Below are 19,214 nucleotides of genomic sequence, written 5' to 3'. Positions count from 1 at the left end.
CATCTGGCGAGTCCCTCCAGCATCCATAACCATAAATAAACCACTGCAACTGCGATGAGAACGAACTTAGCGATGAAAGAATGTCGTGTTCATATCACTTAACTCCAACCACCTCACTCTGGCCTTCTACCAGAGCGACGCCTCCTTCAATCTAGCTACTAACCAGAACACCTCAGTAGCCCGAGCTGCCTCCGAACATACTGAATCTGAGTGAGGATCCCTCTCCACCTCAGCCTGAGCAGCCTCCGCATTAACCAGAACACCTCAGCCTACACCTCCTCTATCATGCCGACGATGACTAACCATAGTAAACTCGTCATCACTCCCCGCACATCTATTCCTAACCACTGGGAAAATGAACCATAAATTTAAGTAGTTGTAATTTTATGGTTTAAATACTACTTTGGTCTTTATACTTTTAGTATTGATTAGTTTTGGCCCCTCTACTTTCAAAAGATTCATTTTGGTCTTTATACTTTCAATTTTGGTTCATTTTAGCCCTTCTACTTTTAGAATATTCATTTTGGTCTTTGTATTTTCAACTTTGGTTCATTTTGGTCCTTGAACTTTTATAATGTGACCATTTTGATCCTTTTAAAAATAAAAATGATGAGACTAAAAATAATCACTTTTTTAAAGTATAAGTATCGAATAAATCAAAGTCGAATACAATGATCAAAATGAGTATTTTTAGAAGTATAGAGATCAATATGAACTAAAGTAGAAACTACAGGGACCAAAATAAATATTTTAAAAGTACACCAAAATAAACCAAAATTAAAATTATAGAGAGCAAAGTAGTATTTTAACGTAATTTTATCCTCAAGTTAAATTAATGCTAATTTGTCAACTAATTTTAACTAGAAAGATGTAGTGTAAAAATATTTCAATGGTACATATGTTTTAAAATTCATTAAACACATGTGAGAAAAGATTTTTTTTTTTTTTAACGATATAAAATTTTTAGAGGGTTAAAATTACGTTACTTTTTAAAGTTTAATGATAAGATTACAACACTTATTTGAATTGAGTAATCAAAGCTTAGACTGAAAATTTAAAAAAAAAAAAATTAAAAAAAAAATCCTAATTTTAAATCTCATTTTAGTGAGGAATTGATCTGTTAAACATTTCTTTGTCCTACCGGTCTTTTAAACTTCAGAATGTCAAGTTCTTAAAGACAATGACTCATTTTTTAAATTTTATTTTATTTCTTTTTTTTGGCTTGATATGATGCTCTGATGTACAATACATACTCAAAATTACGTTATTAATTTGTGAAAATAAAATTAGAAATAATGACCAAAATAGTCATATTTTGAAGCGTCAAGACTGATAATAGACATTTCAAAATTAGGAAATTAAATAGATAAATCTAAAAGTTTTTAAGACCCATTTAATAACAATTTTGGCTTTGGCTTTTTATTTTTTGACAATTAAATTGTAAACACGACTTTTATTTATTCATTTCATGTTTCTATCTACTTTTTAAAAGTGTTTTATCAAAACAAGTTTTGAAATGTGATTAAAAATCTTTTTTAAAATGAAATTTTGATTAAGAATTCAATTGTATTAATTATTATTCTTTATTTATTTTAAGATTGATAATTTTATATAGAATAAATGAAATCGTCTTTTGTCTTTAAAAAATTTATAAATCACAAATACAACTTGTGAGCGTAAGAATTTGAACCTCCAACTTTACAAAAAAAGACATGTCAATTATGGTTGAACTATACTAACTTCTCATATATTATAACATTTTATATTTATTCAACAAGGGATCTATGTATTAAAGTCTCATTTAGTATCTATTTGCTTTTTAGTTTTTGAAAATCAATCTTATAAATACTCATTCCATCTCTACATTTTTTACTTTGTTATTACCTTTTACTAATGTTTTAAAAAACCAAGCTAAGTTCTAAAAATCCAAAATAAAAAAGTTTCTAGAGCCTCATTTGGTAACTATTTTGTTTTGTGAAAACTAAGTCTAATTCCTCCCTATTGGATATAATAATTTGCATCTTTTGTAAGTATAATGATTCAATGTTTAGCCAAATTCCAAAAACAAAAACTTTTTAGAACCTATTTTTTTTTTTTAGTTTTCAAAATTTGACTTAGTTTTTTAAAGTATTGTTAAAAAATAGATAACAAAGAAAGAAATTTAGATATGAAAATAGTGTCTATAAACTTAATTTTTAAAAATAAAAATAAAAAACAAAATGATTACCAAATGAAGCCTAAAAAACTTGTTTTTCTTTTTTAAATTTGGTTAAAAAATCAGCTCTTTTATCAAACAAGGTAGTACATTTTATAAATGTTTTGCAGCTTGGATTTGGCACCATCTTTTTGTAACTTGTGAAATTAAAATAAATAAGCAAACAAAACATTTCAGATTCATCTATGTTCGAAAGTCTTTTTAAAGTAATTGTAGAGAAAAGAAAAATAAAGTCATTTCATAAAAATATCTTTTTGGTATGCTTTCAAACGTCATAATTTTTCCTTTTTCCAAAATCATGTAAACTAAGACTATATAAATAATAATAATCATTAAAAAAAAGAAAAAGAAAAGAAAAGAAAAAGAAACTATTGCTTTCCAAAGTAATTCCAAACCACTAAAGCCAATAAACAAGCAAACACGTAGAACAAAAGATTTACAATAAAAAAGATCTTACTAGAAGTCGTCTCAAATAAACCATCTAAATCCTATCTATTCTAGTGTAAAGAAGAATCAATCTCTCCAAAATCTTCAAATTTCGACCATCTGAATTTTCTAATTTCTAAATATTGTATAAATGTAATTTGAACTCAACCGATTGAGGCATATGACCTTGACTAAAGGATCAGAGATTCAAATTTCCTATCCTCGTTGAACTCAATAAATATTTTACATAAATGCACGTGTGTGCGCATGTGTGCTACCAAAAATATTATAGAAACTGCAAAAGTAATCTTTAAGGAAATGTAAATTTCTCGAGAGATTAGAATATATATATATATATATATTATACACATACACACAAAAGTACCTTAAGTTGAGACAATACACAAAATCTCGAATCATCGACTTGATTCTATGATTTCTTTTTCTTGCTATCTTCAGATTTGACAAGCTGAACAGGAGCTGCTGGTATTCTAATCCACCATTCTCTTGCCCGTCTAATCCATTTGTTACTAGTTTCCTTTCTGTATGGCATTTCCCTTGTATACGCCTCTACTAATACTAGCATGATTATGTACTTAAATGGCAGAAATGCAAAAACTAATGCTGCCAAAACGAGCAGTAGCGCAACCATGTCCGTCGCCTGCAAGAAAGACGAACATTAGAGGGATACCAACATGGGAATATGATTGTAGCCTCTGCACATGGTCATAAGGAATGGACGACATTACAAGCTTATATAACTCTGACTAAATTTACAGTCTATAGGAAATATGATACTTTCATTAATGTGTGAACTAAAAATGCTGAAGGCCAAAAGATTCCTTAAGCTTACAAGAAAAGATAAAACCCTGCAGAAATAGCGACCGTTGTCTTATGATGGAGGTTTTTTTCTTTTAAAGTACAAACTGAAGGTGGGGGATTTAAACCACAGACATCTTGATTCTTAAGATAGTTAGCTAAGCTCTTTTTGGCTGATGGAGATCTTTTTTAAGTATGAACAAATGTGTGGTTAGAATGTGAACTTTTGGCCTCAAGAGGAAAGAGTAGATGCTTTGACCTGGGATGGAGAATTTTTTTTTTTTTTTTTTTTTTTAAACCAAACTTTCATTGAGATTCCATCCTACCCTTTATGATAAGGTTTGTATTTTCTAGCATGACTGATTTTCTCCAACCTATATTTTGGAGTAAAGGCTCCAAAGGAATGAGAGAAATTTTTAGAGGGTTGAGAAGAGACGATTCATGTCTCTCTTTGTAATTATCCTTTTAGTCCCCGCTTTTTTTGGACAAGTCATTCATCATCTTGTTAGGTCTTATCTTTTTTTTTTGGCAAAAGTACCAAATTTCATTAAGAAAAAGTGAAATAACATAAGAATATTTTATATATATATATATATATATATATATATAAAAAGAAAAACCCCACAAAAGAGAACCCTAAAGAAAGGGTCTCCAATCAAGTAGAATATGACCAAACGAATAATTACAAAAGGCATCGTCACCAACACTCAAAGATGGATATTAAAACTTACTAGGGATCAGACTTCAAAAGACTCTCAATTCCCCTAAAAAAAAGTCTATTATTTCTCTACCCCGTAAACTCCACAACATGGCACACACCCCAGCTTTCCAAAAGAAGCTGCCCAGTTTATAATTTTTCTAATTCCTCTTCGAGTGGTGTTTTTTTTTAAAAAAAAAAAAAAATTATAAGCCAATTTTGTATCGAAGGCCCAGTTTATATATATATATATATATATATATATATTTTTTAAGGAAAAAACACTACATCTAGAGTTGACAGATGAGGACAAGTCGGCACCACATATAAAAGCCAACAAACGATAAGTGCAAGAAAGGACGAGTCATTGCCATTGGTAATCACAAAAAAAGAAAGAGACAAGCAAATAAACAAACAAATTAGAAGCACGGCCAAAAGAAAGGGGTTAAAATGTAGAAGATTCCGATCTCCTTTCAAGTACTTTCTGGAGAAGAAGATGAAGGAAATATTCATAATCAGATAATGACTTTGCTCAAGGAAATATTCACAATATACATACCTGTGGAAGTACTGCAAATAAGAGAGCTCTTATTTTTAGGAGAAAAATATTCCCATCTTGAATCAATGCTTCAACTTGAGTGATGACTTCTTGCAAGGTCAGCAACTGTTCTACAGCATTTCGATTAGGGGGTGATGTGATCCTGAAAGGTTCTAATGGCTTGCTTTTGCCAAACTTCCTGCGGCAAAGCATAAGAACCGCAAGGAATACTAGAATGCAAGGCAAAATAAACCTTATCCAATTCCTGCATTTCCAATGGCAAAATCATGTCATCTCCAGCCAATATCACTTAGCATTAAAATTTTGACATATGGAATGTAGTCGAGAGTTTAACCGTTAATTAAACCAGAATGCAACCATAGCTAAAACGAAGAAAGAAATTTTATAAATATTAATTAACCATACAATTGAACCTTATCATTTTGCCAATACTAAGACAAGTAATGTTGCTGGACCATTTTAAACATCTTATCTACTCTCAGAAAAGTAATATTTCAATTAATCACATGTTCCGAGTTAACTTCACATATAATGAAATTTTCATTGCTTTGCTAGTTAACCAGAATTATTATTAGTGATTAAAAGAATTTGTATGAACAAGATTTGTTAAAGCCCAAATAAGGCATCTTGATGTAGTGTAGTAATTTTATTTAACAATTTTTGTGCATTTTGATTAATATATTTTGAATCTTAGAAGAATAAAAGAAAATTGAAACTAAATGACTATGTCCCTTAATGATAATTAAATAAAATATTTCATTCACATCAAATAACATAGAAGAAATGTAATTTCCTTCTCTCGTGTCCTTGTTTGGGAGCCCTAACCACAAATGATAATATTCAGAAGAGGAATGCCGACAATGTACTAAACCCCAATTGGTGCTTTCTATGCAAAATCTAAAAGTATCTGAAATAGAACCCAGAGTTGCACTTTTTTCAAGGGTGCAGACTAGTGAACCATGATCATCACCGAGGAAGTTGCCAGTTCATATCTTCAGTGTGAGATTTTTTTAAAGAAAATATCTTTGGTGTTCGATTGGCTCAAAATAGAATGTAAAGCTCTACGGTGAAAGCTTTGTTAGGGAGAGCTGCCTCCCTAACAAAGCTGACAATTGGCTTCTTGAAGGGTTCGATAGTGTTGCTTTCAAAGGAAAAGTGCTGTGGAGATGTGCCATGCAGTCTCTCCTTTAGTGCATTTGGAAATAGAGAAATAGTAGAATTTTTTATGATAAGTCTGTTTCTTTTGATTCTTTTTAGGTTCAAGATACAGCTTCTTGGTGGTGTACAAATTACACCAATTATTTTGTAATTACAGCCTTTGGATGATTTTTAACAATTGGAAGGCTCTCCTTTGTTAGTTCCTTCGGGAGGGGTCATCTCAACCCCTTGCTCTTTATGCTGTGTTATTCTTTTGCCTTGTTTGATTATATTACTTCGTTTCCTATATATATAAATATGGTGAAAGAGATTCTTCCTCACCCTCTGTTTTCTGACAAGGTCAGTTCCTAGGATGCTCTAGCTACTTTGTTATTTCATGGGGGTTTTCACTTTTCAGTTTGTGAGAAACAATGGAATTCTTAGAGGGATTGAAATTGAGGAAGGAGGGTGCAGCCTCTGGAGCCTTTTCTTTATGGTTAGTTTTGTATGGCTCCTTCTGTTGGGCCCTTTTTTTATATGCTCTTTTCGTATTTTTATCAATTCTCTCAATGAAGACGTGGTTTTCACAAAATTATCTTCTATCAATCAATCTTTATATATGCACACACACACACACACAATACATATATATAGGAACCAGAGGGAGTAATGTTCTTTAGAATTGAAGATCTAGTTGCTTGGCCGCAATCAGATGTACCAAAGGAGACCACGAGCATTAATTCAGAGCCTGGAGAACTTTGTTCTGCTCTCTAAGGTTAAACCTGAAGTGAAATTCAATACTTTGTTGATCAGTAAGCCTAACAATTAGAAGCTGAACTTGGAAAGTAGCCGGAAGCTTCAACCATATACTATCATAAGGTTATTTAAGCTTGAACTTTCTTCTGCTCTCTAAGGCTATTTAGCTTTGTTAGTAAATTTTAGGGTTTCTTGATTACATTAAAAAAATAATAATAAATTAAAATAAATTAATTTAAAAAAAAAAAAAAAAAAAAACTACATAAGATGGAACTTTCTTCTGCTCGCTAAGGTTATATAGATTTAGGGTTTCTTGATTACGTTAAAAAAAAATAACAAATAAAAACTACATAAGATTGCAATAGAAGCATTTACTTCGGAGAAGCACCTAATGGTAAAGCTACTCCAATGTCCTTTGAATCACAATTTCTTTAGGAAAGCGGAATTGATGAGCCTAAGTGGATACAAAATGACACGAAAGATCCTTATATTACTTCTCAAGCTCGTAACTAATAATTTTTCGACTAAAATGATGAATTATGATCATGTGCCCAACAAACTATTATCATATTAATTCATCTTCCGTTATCACTCGTGCTCAAAAGTGCTGAAATTATATCCATGTAAAATTTCTCGACAGATTATGAACACAATACAGACATAGCCTTAAAATAATAGCTAAAAGTAAATACCGTAAGATCAGCATAATATAGCATGTGTGTGACTTACAGGCTTTGTTTCGGAACATAGCTTTTGTGAGTCAATAAAGCCCACCAGGGTAAATGCTCAATTTTGACCCAAACATGCAAGCACATAATGAGTAGCTACTTACCTTATAATAGCAAAGCAGAACAGCAGTAGAAAAGTTGTTGATTTGTAAGTTTCTTCCCATGAGGCCAAAATCTGAATATGTCTAGCCAATTCCAGAAACGGAAACAACAGTTCCTGGACAGACAGAGAGAAAGGCTCAGCTCCAAAATACTTCATCTCTCGAAAAATTCAATTCTCTTTGGTTGACTGTCCCAGCATGCAAAAACTTACCACCTGTCCGGTATTAAATTTATCAATTTGGTTCACTCACCGAGTAGTGGGTTTTCCTTTTTTTGGATTAGAGAGAAATGGGAATTACAGTTTATATTTCCTCTAGTTGTAAAGAGATAGAAGAAAAGATACTGAAGCATGCCATTGATGATAACAATTGTTGATCAAGAAGATATATGAATCCGTGAGTTAAATCAGTACTAAGTTTTACTGCTTGCATATCTTCCAAGTATCTCATAGAAGGAAGTCTACTTTCTCAAGAAAGTCAGTAGTTTACCTTCATTACTGCAAGATTTGTATCAATACCCTCCACTTTCACTTGGTCAACGGTAGCTTGTGCAGCTTCAGCCCTGCCTGAATCTGATATGGATTGTCTCACTATAATTTCCAAGGGATTTGTCTCACCCACCCAAACATCTCCAGCTAAAACAGCGTCATCTTCATAACCTATCTCTTTCTGTAAGGTGAATCCAAGTTGACGTAGTGCTAGAAGAAAATTTGGAGACGATTGTCGTTGTTGCTTTTCAGGTGGGCTCCCAGAAGCATCACGTTGCATACCATCTATATTTATCAACAGCAATCGACCCAAGAGAGTTTCCAAAATTGAATCTCCCCCAGGAAGACTTTCTGCCAGATTAAAAGTGAGTAAGGTTCTGTAATGCGATGAAAAAACATGAAAAGCTTCTCTAATTGCACGAATTCTGAAAATGCCAAAAATTGCCCTTGCAAGTACTTCTGATTTCTGAGTTTCATTAAGATTGTGCTTCCTGATAAACTTGTGTGCTCGCAGGACCTCAAGACAGATATCCAGCCAATAATCCCGCCGAGAACTGCCTTTGAATTCAGGAAACTCTAAATAAACAGGTTCCATCCTGTACAGGATCATTAAAGAGTTTAACCACAAAATAAATTAATAAAAATACCCTCACAGGAAGGGGAGACAAATATTAAAATCCAGGGACTAAAATTTACTAAAATAATTAATATCATTCCAGAGATAACATACACAGATGTTGACTTGTACATAACAGCTTTATCGAAGAGACGAGCACCCAATGGCCCTGTAAGTTCAGGTTTTATTCTCTGCTTTGTATCGGCTTCCAGATCATATCTAACAGCTTTGTCATATAAACCAACACCCAATGACTCAAAGTACAAGGCATGACTGGTCAGTGTTAACCTCCCTGCATGAAAAGATAAACCGGATCAATCAAATGTAGAAGTGGAGGAAAAACACTTAAAGAATATCTTCACCTCAGAACAATCAAGTGAATACTACATCACACGACCCCTCTAAGTTTATCCTTTCAGACTCCTACTGTAGAGACAGATGTCCAAAAGCATCTTTCTCCGGCAAAAGGATGGAATTTTCCCCAGGGGGATTTCACTATGTCAGTGGAGTTACTAAGTGATGGCTCTCGTTGGTGGTTTTCTGATGTTTTCAGCCCAACGTCGAGTAGTTTTAGGAGTAGTTCTAGTTTGAATTATGGTCCATTCAAAGTTTTTCGCCCAATTGAAGAGCTTTATTGCAACTCCTTGGTCTTCATACATCTTATGTAACTTTTGAAACCTTGTCTTCTACTACCATTTGACCGATTCACCTTCAAGATTCTATTGAAACTCTCTAACCATCTTAAAAGACAAACCAACCTCTCTTCTTTACTCCTACAGCATCAGAATGCACCTTCTCATTCCTTCACTAGACAGAGTAGTCTTTTTATTATTATTATTTCTAATTATTTTAATGCAAACCGAACATTCATCTTAGAAAATAAAATATTCATTAGACAAAATAACAATTTCAGCTTTCAAAACAAACTTATTCACTTTTTTCTGCAACTATCGCTTAATGGAGAATAGAGAAGATCAAACAATGACTGTTCTAGCCACTGCACTTGATTCCATTGCAAGCTTATGAAGAAAAATGAGGAAAAAACGATGACTTATCACTTTTCTCCTTCAACACGAAAACACCAACCCTTTATTCGTTAACTAATAAAAAAAGAACACATTTTCTACACAACTTCTCAAATCCATAATCCATAAAAGAAGCTCAAACTCACAGATATCAAAAATAAATAAATAAATAAAAGAAGCTCATAATCTGCAACCTATTTGAGATAATCCATAATGTAATTAGTTCTTGAAGGCTTGGTCTCTCATTATTTGTTTCTATTGCTCTCATTTTTTTCATGTATTTTCTCCTTTTCTTATTTTTATTTCCTTGTATTTTGAGGATTAGTCTCTTTTCTTTTCATTTTTTTCAATGAAAAATTTGGTTTCCTTTAAAAAAAAAAAAAAAAAAATCTGCAACCTATTTGAGATAAAATCTCCAAAGAGAAAAATATCTCCTCTTTCTTTGTCAATAAACATATATAACTTATTGAACTTGAATCATCTATATTTGACAAGCAAAGGAAGGAAGCTTAAAGTTCAATGGTTGAAAAACCACAATCGAGAGAAGGAAACTTGGATCTTAAATTTCAATCTTCAAGATCTAAAATGAGGTAATTCAATCAATTCAATCTTGGATTACATTTGTAGGAACAAGACTCACCAGGCCATGCAGAAATGCCAATATGCTGAAGAACTGGTTGAGTGGGTACTGTACCATCAACTTCAAGGACAATTTCTCCTTCAGAAAGATGAAGATTTCCAGGTGATGGGTGCAACGCATTTTTAGTTGCCTTAATAACCCTGCAAAAAAGACATCGTAATAAATTTTCTCTAATAGTGACACTAGTCCTTAAACAAATCAACTCTGGAACAGAAAAGTTCACGATCCAGAAACAGATAGGTCCCATCTTTAGACTTCTTCATTTACCATTTGACATCCACTGATTTAAAAATGAACATATTACAATAGTTGCAACTTGCAACATATTTCTGTTACAATGTGCAATTATCATACACTTCACACAAGCTTAAATGTAACAGCCTACATTAAGGGTGTGAAGTAGGAGTTGTGAACTCCACTCCTTGTTTCACCCAAAGAGTTGGTGGGTTCCACTACAAAAAAATATCAATTTTATATCTTATGCTCTTACACTATGGGCCCTATGAATTCACAACTCTTAGGACTTCATAACTCCTTACTCTTCACTATTCCACTCCTTACCCTAAACACCCCCTAAGAGACAATCATCCAAACAACACTCCTGAAGCATAAACTTTAGGAACTAAAGCAAATCAAATAATACTTTATTAAACCAAAAACATGAATCCAAAACAAAATCAAAATCCACTTTCATCAAAAATTAAAAGACTAATCTTGGAAGAACAAACTTCAAAATACAAGATCCTAAAAGTAAAGGTGTTGTTTGATAATCATTTCATTTCTCTTTTGAGTAGAACAAAAACTGTAAAACCATGTTTAACAGCTTCCCTAATTAAACTTATAGAGTTGGAGAAACAATTTCTATCACATTTTATAAAGATCACACAATTGTCAGCACTAACAAAGCAAGTTCTTACTTGTCAAGACTTCTTATATATTTGTCGAAGACAAGAAAATGGAGTCGATGACCTGAAGAACTCGTCAGTGAATCAAAAAGATTGTGAACAGTTATAATATCTGCAAGAGCAATGCAAGCAGGAGCTATCCGTGAAAAAGCTTCTGGCCCAACAGTTTTCTTGTCATCAAACTGATCACCATAATATAAAAGTTTTAAAAACTGGTACCTCAAAAGCTCAGTCAATGCTAGCAAAAAAAAAAAAAAGAGACTTCAAAAGTACCCATCCTAGACATAATGGTAACATAATGTGCCTATCAAGTTGCAGATAAGAAAACCAGAAAATTATTAACCTGAACAGCCATGTTTGTAGAATTTGAATAAAATAGTGACCACTCTTCCTTATCCTCTACTTCCTCATTACTGCAAGAAGCAGTTTCCTACAGTTGGAAAGAGGATTTAGAAACACAATCAATTCCTTCTCTCCCTCTTTTTCTACTATCTTTGTAAATGAACAATAAAAAACTAAAAGCTAAGACCCTAATTGATGACCATTTTATTTTAATCTTCTGATTTTAAAAGTTAAGCTCGTAAACACTACTTCTACCTATAGCTTTCTTGCTCTATTACCTACATTTTGAAAACATTCTAAAAAATCAAGCCAAACTTTGAAAAATAAAACATGTAGCATTTAAAATTTTGATTTTGTTTTTAAATTTGGCTTAGAATTTAAATGTGTTTTTAAGGAAGGTGAAATGCTTTTTATAAAAATTAAAAAAAATAATAATAATAAAATTATAAATTATAAATTATAAAAATTATAAAAAAAAATTGATAAAATGAAAAGAGACTAATGTTAAAAAATACATTAACCTTCAAGAGAATAGAGAAACTGAGAAAACAAAAGAAGAAGAAATACTATTGAGATACAAAGAGGAGAAGACATCAAAAAGCAAACACTTAAAACCTAACAAACCATCTCTAGAAAGGAAACCAAAGCTAAAGAACACATAAACTTTAAAGCCATAGCCAACGGAAGACCAATGTGCAGACGAGGTAAGAAGTCCAATAAGACCAAAAGTGAGATGCTTACAAAAAATTATGAGGAAGAAAACTTAATTTTAAAAATAAACAAAATGGTTATCAAATGAGGCCTAAAATATCCGAATTCCAACTCTCCACAACCCAACCCCACCCCCACAAGAAAAAAGAAAGATGCATTTAAGTGATAATCTCACTCTATCTTACTAAATATCAATGGAATATAATGGTAGACTGTCTCACTTGCGGTAGTGGTTCGCTTTCACTACCAGGGCACTCCCAAGCAAGCATCATGTCATATGCCAAGCGACGAAAATCCTTGTCGCTTAAATAATCTGGACGTCTGCTCATTGAATAGAGTGTTTGGTATGAGAAAAATTCCAACAAACATCTAGAATAAGTTTCAGGTTCCTTATTCATTCCAGGTAACTCTGACTCAAAAAGTTGTTGCATTTCTTCAGTGGGCATTTGAAGAATCCTGCATAATAGAAATGCCTCTACCTTTAGATGCATGAGATGACAATGATATAAAAGCTGAAGCAAATGTCCAGTTCTAATGATTGCATTACAAATGCCGAATCAAAATTATGCCTTCAATATGACAAATGCAACATATTGTTACAGGCACTTAAATTTGTGAAATCCTTTGGGTAAAAAATTTGTAAAAGAAAGTAACTTTTATATCTTTACAAAAGTATAGGCTATTTATGAAGGAAAAACTCCTTTTTTGTTGCTCTAAAACAAAGCATATAACCGACTGCAATATAGATTTCAAAAGGCAAACAAACTAGATTTTTTGCAATAATGGCATAATGAATGAAGAAGATTTTTAGAAAGGGTTAAAATTAATAAACTATTTTGGTTTATAGGTCATTATACTCCCATTATTTTCCATGGAGCACGAGGGAAAAGTGATTGATTATGGATAAATAATTTCTTCCACAGTATTACAGAATCAGTCATTTGCACAAGATCAACAGCTAATCATCCTACTTTAAATCACACATTAGAAAAATTTTACTTAACAATTTCACATAAATAATATTCACAGTATCAGGTAGTAGATGGTATACGCATCAAATTTTGAAATTTAAAATAAATCAATAAAAACGAGTTCATACTGGAAGATAAAGCCTCTTACGTCAACATTCCAATACATGCAAACTCGAGCAAAAATATACATGAAAAAAAAAAAAAAAGAAGAAGAAGAAGAAGAAGAAGAAAAAAACATTTAACGGAAACAAAAATGAAGATCAGGGGAAAATATAAGAGGAGAAATACTTGGAACAACGAGCGACAACAGAATTTGCGAAGGGAGAGAGTTGAGGGATGGATTTAGGAGAACCGGAAGGTGAATTTTCTTCATTCTTCGATTTCTTGCGCTGAAAGATGGATCTAAATGTGTTTGGTTGGTTCTTTATCAAGCTCTCAATCATGGTAACCTTCACTTTTTTCGCCACTATCTCTTGTATTCCAGACATTGCTCCAATTTGTTGATTTGAAACTGTTTGAATGAGGAATCACAAATTGAAGAAAGGGATTGATTGAGAGAGATGATTCGTAACCTGTTCGTAGTCAATGTTCCTCCCAAGTTCGGCCTCACATTCTTCTTCCACCTCGAATCCTCTGCTCTATTTCTCGGCGTACAGCCAAAGAATAGAATATATTTTTAAAACTTTTTTAAAAAATAAAATTAAAAATTTTATCTTATTGGTTTTTAAAATAATTTCAAAAGGTAGAACGGTTGAAAATATTTGAGGTTAATAAAACAAATTATTTCAAATGGTTTATTTTTCTATATTTAAAAACAGTCTCGTTTGTATTATTATTTTTTTCCTTCTTCTTCTTTTATTATTATTGGTTTTTGTTTTAATTTGGCGTAAATATTGTTTGAGACATTTTGTTTCAACTGGCTTGTTATTTGTTCAGAAATGTTTAATTTGGTGTAGTTATAGTTTATATGACATGTTTGAAACACTTTGTTTCAAGGGGCACTTGCAGGTATAACTAAAAACAAAGGTGAAATTGCTAGCGTGTCTTCTTTGTTTTTTTTTTTCTTTTAAAAAACGGTGGCCTAGCCCGAAGATAATGTGAGAAAAGTCTAAATAGTCCTTAAACATTAGTATATCACGGACATTAAAAGGGTGTTACTATATGCATGCATAAGCTTGAAAATAAGTCTTTCTCAAATTGAGCAATAGAATCAAATCCTTTTTAATAAAATGTAGAATTTCATCAAGATAAATGTTCGTAAACCCAAAAACCTTTGCTCAGGTTACACCTGTCACAAATTTAAAATAAATTACAAATAACGAAATAAAAACAATCATAGAATTCAAATGTTTGCCTGCTAAATTAAAACATGAGAAGAACAAATGTGGAAGCGTCAGTCTAGTCCCATAGGCTAAGTTACAAATTCTTCTTATCATTTGTCACCATGTCCTTGTCTTTACCTGAAAAACGTATTAGAGAAAATGGTGAGTACATAATACTCAGCCAGTGACGTGACCCACTATTAGGCCCACTAGTTGAACTTGCTAACTTTCCTATCCGAGAATAGGTGTACAAATTATAATATGGGCATAAGTAATGAACCCAAAGGCCCATAAATCATGTCAATAGTGGTGTTCCCAAAGAAACACAAATCATGGCAGTCGTGGTGATCTCAAAGGAACACAGATCATGGCAATAGTGGTATTCCTGAGGAACACAAATCATGGTAGTCATGGTGATCTCAAAGGAACACAAAACATAGCAGTCATGGTGATCCTCGAGGAACACAAATCATAGCAATAGTGGTGATCCTATAGGGACACCGAGTCAATCATAAGTAGTGGGTTCATGTCCATAAGATGTACACAACCTGATAGGAAAGCCAACAGTCACCATCTAATCTAGCATGCATTAAACAATTAATAGACCTCATACCATAAATCATAATCATATTATCTTAGCCAATGCATCCAGCATGCAAAATGCAAACATAAGATCTCGTGATATGCTTATATCAATATTGTTAGGTTTTATGCCCTAAAACTCGTAGATAGTAAATGTAAATAATTGACGGTCATCAATGAAGAGTTATTGATATTATTTCAATAAGTGTTATTGATTGTGTTGTATGTGTTTTGTCTTAATAAAATTAAATCAAATAAACCAATATTCTAAGTTGTCTTATGAGTCTTGATTTGTATGTGGAGGCATACAGGGATCAATGCTTAAGATATAGCCTAAAGGGTTTATAGTATAAGAATAAGGCTAAATGCCTTATATTAGTGATACTATGGATACGACTCAATTTCTATTTGATACAAACGCAATAATCCAACGCATTCGTGTAGGTGACATAGAAGTAGGGGTATCCTATGCAATGAATTTGTATAAGACTGGGCCGCAAAATAATAACCATTAGATGTAACTTCGTTGACTAGTTAGGATTCTATTTCAATAGGATAACTTAGGCAACTCAGTCTTAATTCTGAGTATATTATGAACTCCTATTCACCAAAGATTGTCCTTTGATTTGTACGGGTGAGAGTGGTCAGTTTACTGACTCAATATGCCTACCATTTTGGTTCTCTGAGTCTTCAAACAAGAGTAAGGTTCTTTCCCTTTTTTTTTCTATAGGATTGTATTTTTTTTAAGCATGCTTAACTTTGATTAATTTTACAATAAGCCGAGTTTATTTTGGTCTCTGTGATTTTCTAAATTTTCCCAATGTACTAGGTATTTCAATTTCTAAATTAATTTTGAGTAAGGTCCATAGGCTTCCAACACACCCATAGTAAACTCGTGGATATTCAATCTTAACATCGACAACCTGATTCGGCCGCTTGGCTCGAGGGCGAACCAACAGTAAGACACTTACCTCAATAACAAGTCCAAATTATAATTCTACACTTAAACGATCTCTTCTATCTAACTTCACAACCTTGAATCCAACCTAGGACAGGAACAAAATGAACTTTAACCTTTAAGCCCAATTCCAAACATAAAATAGTTTTAGAAGCCATTAAATCGCTTATCTAACTAGCACTTTGATCTTAAATCATCTCCAACACTCAAATCAAGTAACCGAATCTGAAAATAAACAAATCCACACATTGTTCAATTGGCAACCCACAAAATATACCAAACGACTCAGAAATCTCAAATTCTTACCAACTTCTTGTTGAAAAAGACCTTCCATGGTGCTGAACAACTCGTTTTCAATTTCAAAACTCCTCCAAAACTTGAATCTAATGCCAAAACACAATACCTAACTCCAAGATCCCAACAAAACGTGTGTGGAGGGATTTCAATTTCTTCCTTTTTTTTGTTTGACCTCCCTCCCTTCTCCAAACTTTTCAATCTTCCATGATTTTAAAAAGTCAAAATTTCAAATCTTAATCACATATCTTTTAATTAATTATATTATCCAGATAATTCAAGTTTAGCTTTAAAATCCAAAACGAAATTCATGTATTTAAGATAATAAATTTAGAATTGCTTGAAAATTTGGGATGCCAAATTCTTCCCTCCTTAAGAACTTTCATCCTCGAAAGTTCCAATTCTGGAAGCAAGTACTTCGTATCCATCTCATCTTCTCGTTCCCACATTGTCTCCTAAAACTGTTAATTACACCATATGACTTTTACAAGCGATATCTCCCAATTTTGCAAAGTTTCCACTTCCCTTTTCAAGAATTTGCTTAGTTTCTCTTCATATAACTCAGATTCTCATTCAATTGTAAGGTCTCAAAGTTCACATTTGATAGATCTGCCATATACTTTCCATCATAAAGACATGAAAAATATCGTGAATTGCAAAAAGCAATGGTAGCAATGCTAAACGTAAGCTATAGGGTCAACTCACTCTAAATTTTCAAACGACCAAATGAAACATAGACTTAATGCCCCCTTTCCTTCCAAACCTTGAAACACCTTTCATATGGGGTACTTTCCAAAACACTTTCTCACCTACCTCGAATTCTAGTTCCTTGCACCTAACATCAACATAATTTTTTTTATCTACTCTGGGTTGTTTGCATTCTTGCTCTATTCTTTTGAATTTCCTCATTTTTAGTTTGTACTAATTTAGGTCCTAACAATTTCCTGAAGAAATCGAATTCCCTGCAGAATCGTGTGAATATTGTACAATTTGAAATTCAATTGATGGACAGTGAAATGCAAAGAAAACAATAAATAAAAACAGGATAAACATTTATAAAACCTAAGCATGCATTCTACTGAGAGATTTAAAGAAGAGGAGACTAACCCTTAAAGTTCCACTTCTTCACGAAAATCTTCACGATTTGAACAACACCTCTTTGCTCAAACAATAAAACCTTTCCAAAACACGTTCATAGTAGGGATGAACACCACCACTTGAAAACCTTGTTATTCCCTTGGAACAAGAATGAGTGAGATCCTTGAATTGGTTTTTGGTAGGGGGAATTTTACAAGAAGGTTGAATGTGTGAGAGAGAGAGCTTCTTTGAATTTCTCATAGAAAAAGTATTATGTATCATGATTTCGAAAATCAACATGTTAAGAGAAGAATGGGGGAGAGGGAGTTTCACGATCTGAATACAATTCCCCTACCATGAGAGTTATAACTATATTATTAAACAATTAATAATATAATATGTATATTATATGGTTGGTTATTTAATCAACAAACCCATATAATATACATTATAATCATATTATAATGCAACTCTTTCTCATAATCTATAGTTTTAATATGAATCAATATTCACATTAAATTTTAAGCTATAATTTTTATACAAATCTTATTTATATAAATAATATTTGAATTTTATTCAAATATTACTCTCTCACATATTATATAGTTTTAATTATAAATCATATTTATGATTAACTATATGATATAATGCATTAATATACATTATACATTATTTAATCATATTAATATAATCAATTACTTAAATTCCCATAAATATTTAAATAATTCAAATTATTCCGAAACAAAGGGACCTTATGGACCTACATATTAGTGTTGGGTTTTATGCCCTAAAACTCGTAAATAGTAAGTGTTATTAATTGACCATCATCAATAAAAAGTTATAGATGTTAATTCAATAAATGTTATAGTTTGTATCATTTTTTATTTTGTCTTAATAACCCTCAATCCAATAACTAACATCCACGATTGCTTTATGAGTCTTGAACTGTATGTGGAGACATACAGGGATCAACGTTCAAGATACAGTTTAAAGGGTCTGTAGTATAGGGATAAGGTCGACTACCTTATCCTTGTAACACTATGGATACGACCCACTTTGTATTTGATACAAACGCAATATCCAACACGTTCGTGTAGGTGACATGCGAGTGAGGGTATTCTATACAATGAGTTTGCATAAGACTGGACTGCAAAATAGTAACCACTAGATGTAACACCGTTAACTAGTTTGGTTCCTATTTCAATAGGATGACCTAGGCAACTTAGTCTTAATCATAAGTATATTATGAACTCTTGTTCACGAGGGATTATCCTTTGATTTATACGGGTGAGGGTGGCCAGTTTGCCAACTCAATATGCCTACCATTTTGGGGACAAGACCAAGTGGGGAGTTGGGAACATAATAATACAAGATAGAATTCATTATTTCCTACCTTAAGAGTAAGTAGATGAGTGTTCTCTTAAGTGATGTCTCCGAGACTTGAACAAAGGGAACTACCATCTCATTAGTCTAAGAGGGGTTTCTGTTTATTGGTTGGACCATAAATAGGTTGTTCATTAGAGAAGCACTGGTACTTAAGGAGTCAAAAGTAACCTAAGGGTAAAATGATAATTTGACCCAGTTGGAGTTACGAACACTCGTAAAGGATTGACTTTCTATTATTGGTCTATATCCATAGACACAAAAATATATATGTAGTGAGAAGAGTGCAATTGTAGGTCTTTAGTGGAGTATACTCACAGTTAACAAATATTGATTAACTTGGTTAATGAGTTTAGCCAATTAATCTCATATCCTTGGAGCTTCTGATCTACAAGTTCACCAGGTTCCCTTGTTAGCTCATTAAAGGATATTAAAAATGGATGATTTGAATTGTTCAAATGA

General features: G+C 32.4%; 1 protein-coding gene across 3 annotated transcripts; it reads right to left on the bottom strand.

Annotated features, from left to right (window-relative positions):
• Positions 1 to 2,950: 2,950 nt before the first annotated feature.
• LOC120067324 (polygalacturonase inhibitor (DUF639)) lies at positions 2,951 to 14,178 on the bottom strand. 3 transcript variants are annotated; one of them, XR_016525419.1, is made up of 10 exons: positions 13,425 to 13,783; positions 12,387 to 12,621; positions 11,456 to 11,542; positions 11,125 to 11,294; positions 10,208 to 10,347; positions 8,657 to 8,834; positions 7,928 to 8,522; positions 7,442 to 7,554; positions 4,717 to 6,635; positions 2,951 to 3,302 (listed from the first exon to the last, which is right to left on the bottom strand). XR_016525419.1 is itself a non-coding variant. In XM_039018888.2 (10 exons), the coding sequence occupies exons 1-10, from the start codon at positions 13,622 to 13,624 to the stop codon at positions 3,072 to 3,074; spliced, it is 2,193 nt and encodes a 730-aa protein (XP_038874816.1). In that variant the 5' UTR covers positions 13,625 to 13,802; the 3' UTR covers positions 2,951 to 3,071. The 3 variants fall into 3 exon arrangements, 2 of the variants coding, with proteins under 2 accessions (XP_038874816.1, XP_038874817.1); XM_039018888.2 differs by having other exon boundaries at positions 4,717 to 4,960; positions 13,425 to 13,802; XM_039018889.2 differs by lacking the exon at positions 11,456 to 11,542 and having other exon boundaries at positions 4,717 to 4,960; positions 13,425 to 14,178.
• Positions 14,179 to 19,214: the final 5,036 nt, after the last annotated feature.

This window comes from Benincasa hispida, chromosome 12 (assembly GCF_027475165.1).
Source record: "Benincasa hispida cultivar pf3 chromosome 12, pf3_genome.v1.1, whole genome shotgun sequence".
Taxonomy (NCBI): domain Eukaryota; kingdom Viridiplantae; phylum Streptophyta; class Magnoliopsida; order Cucurbitales; family Cucurbitaceae; genus Benincasa; species Benincasa hispida.
This window is presented reverse-complemented; position numbering and strand designations above follow the sequence as displayed.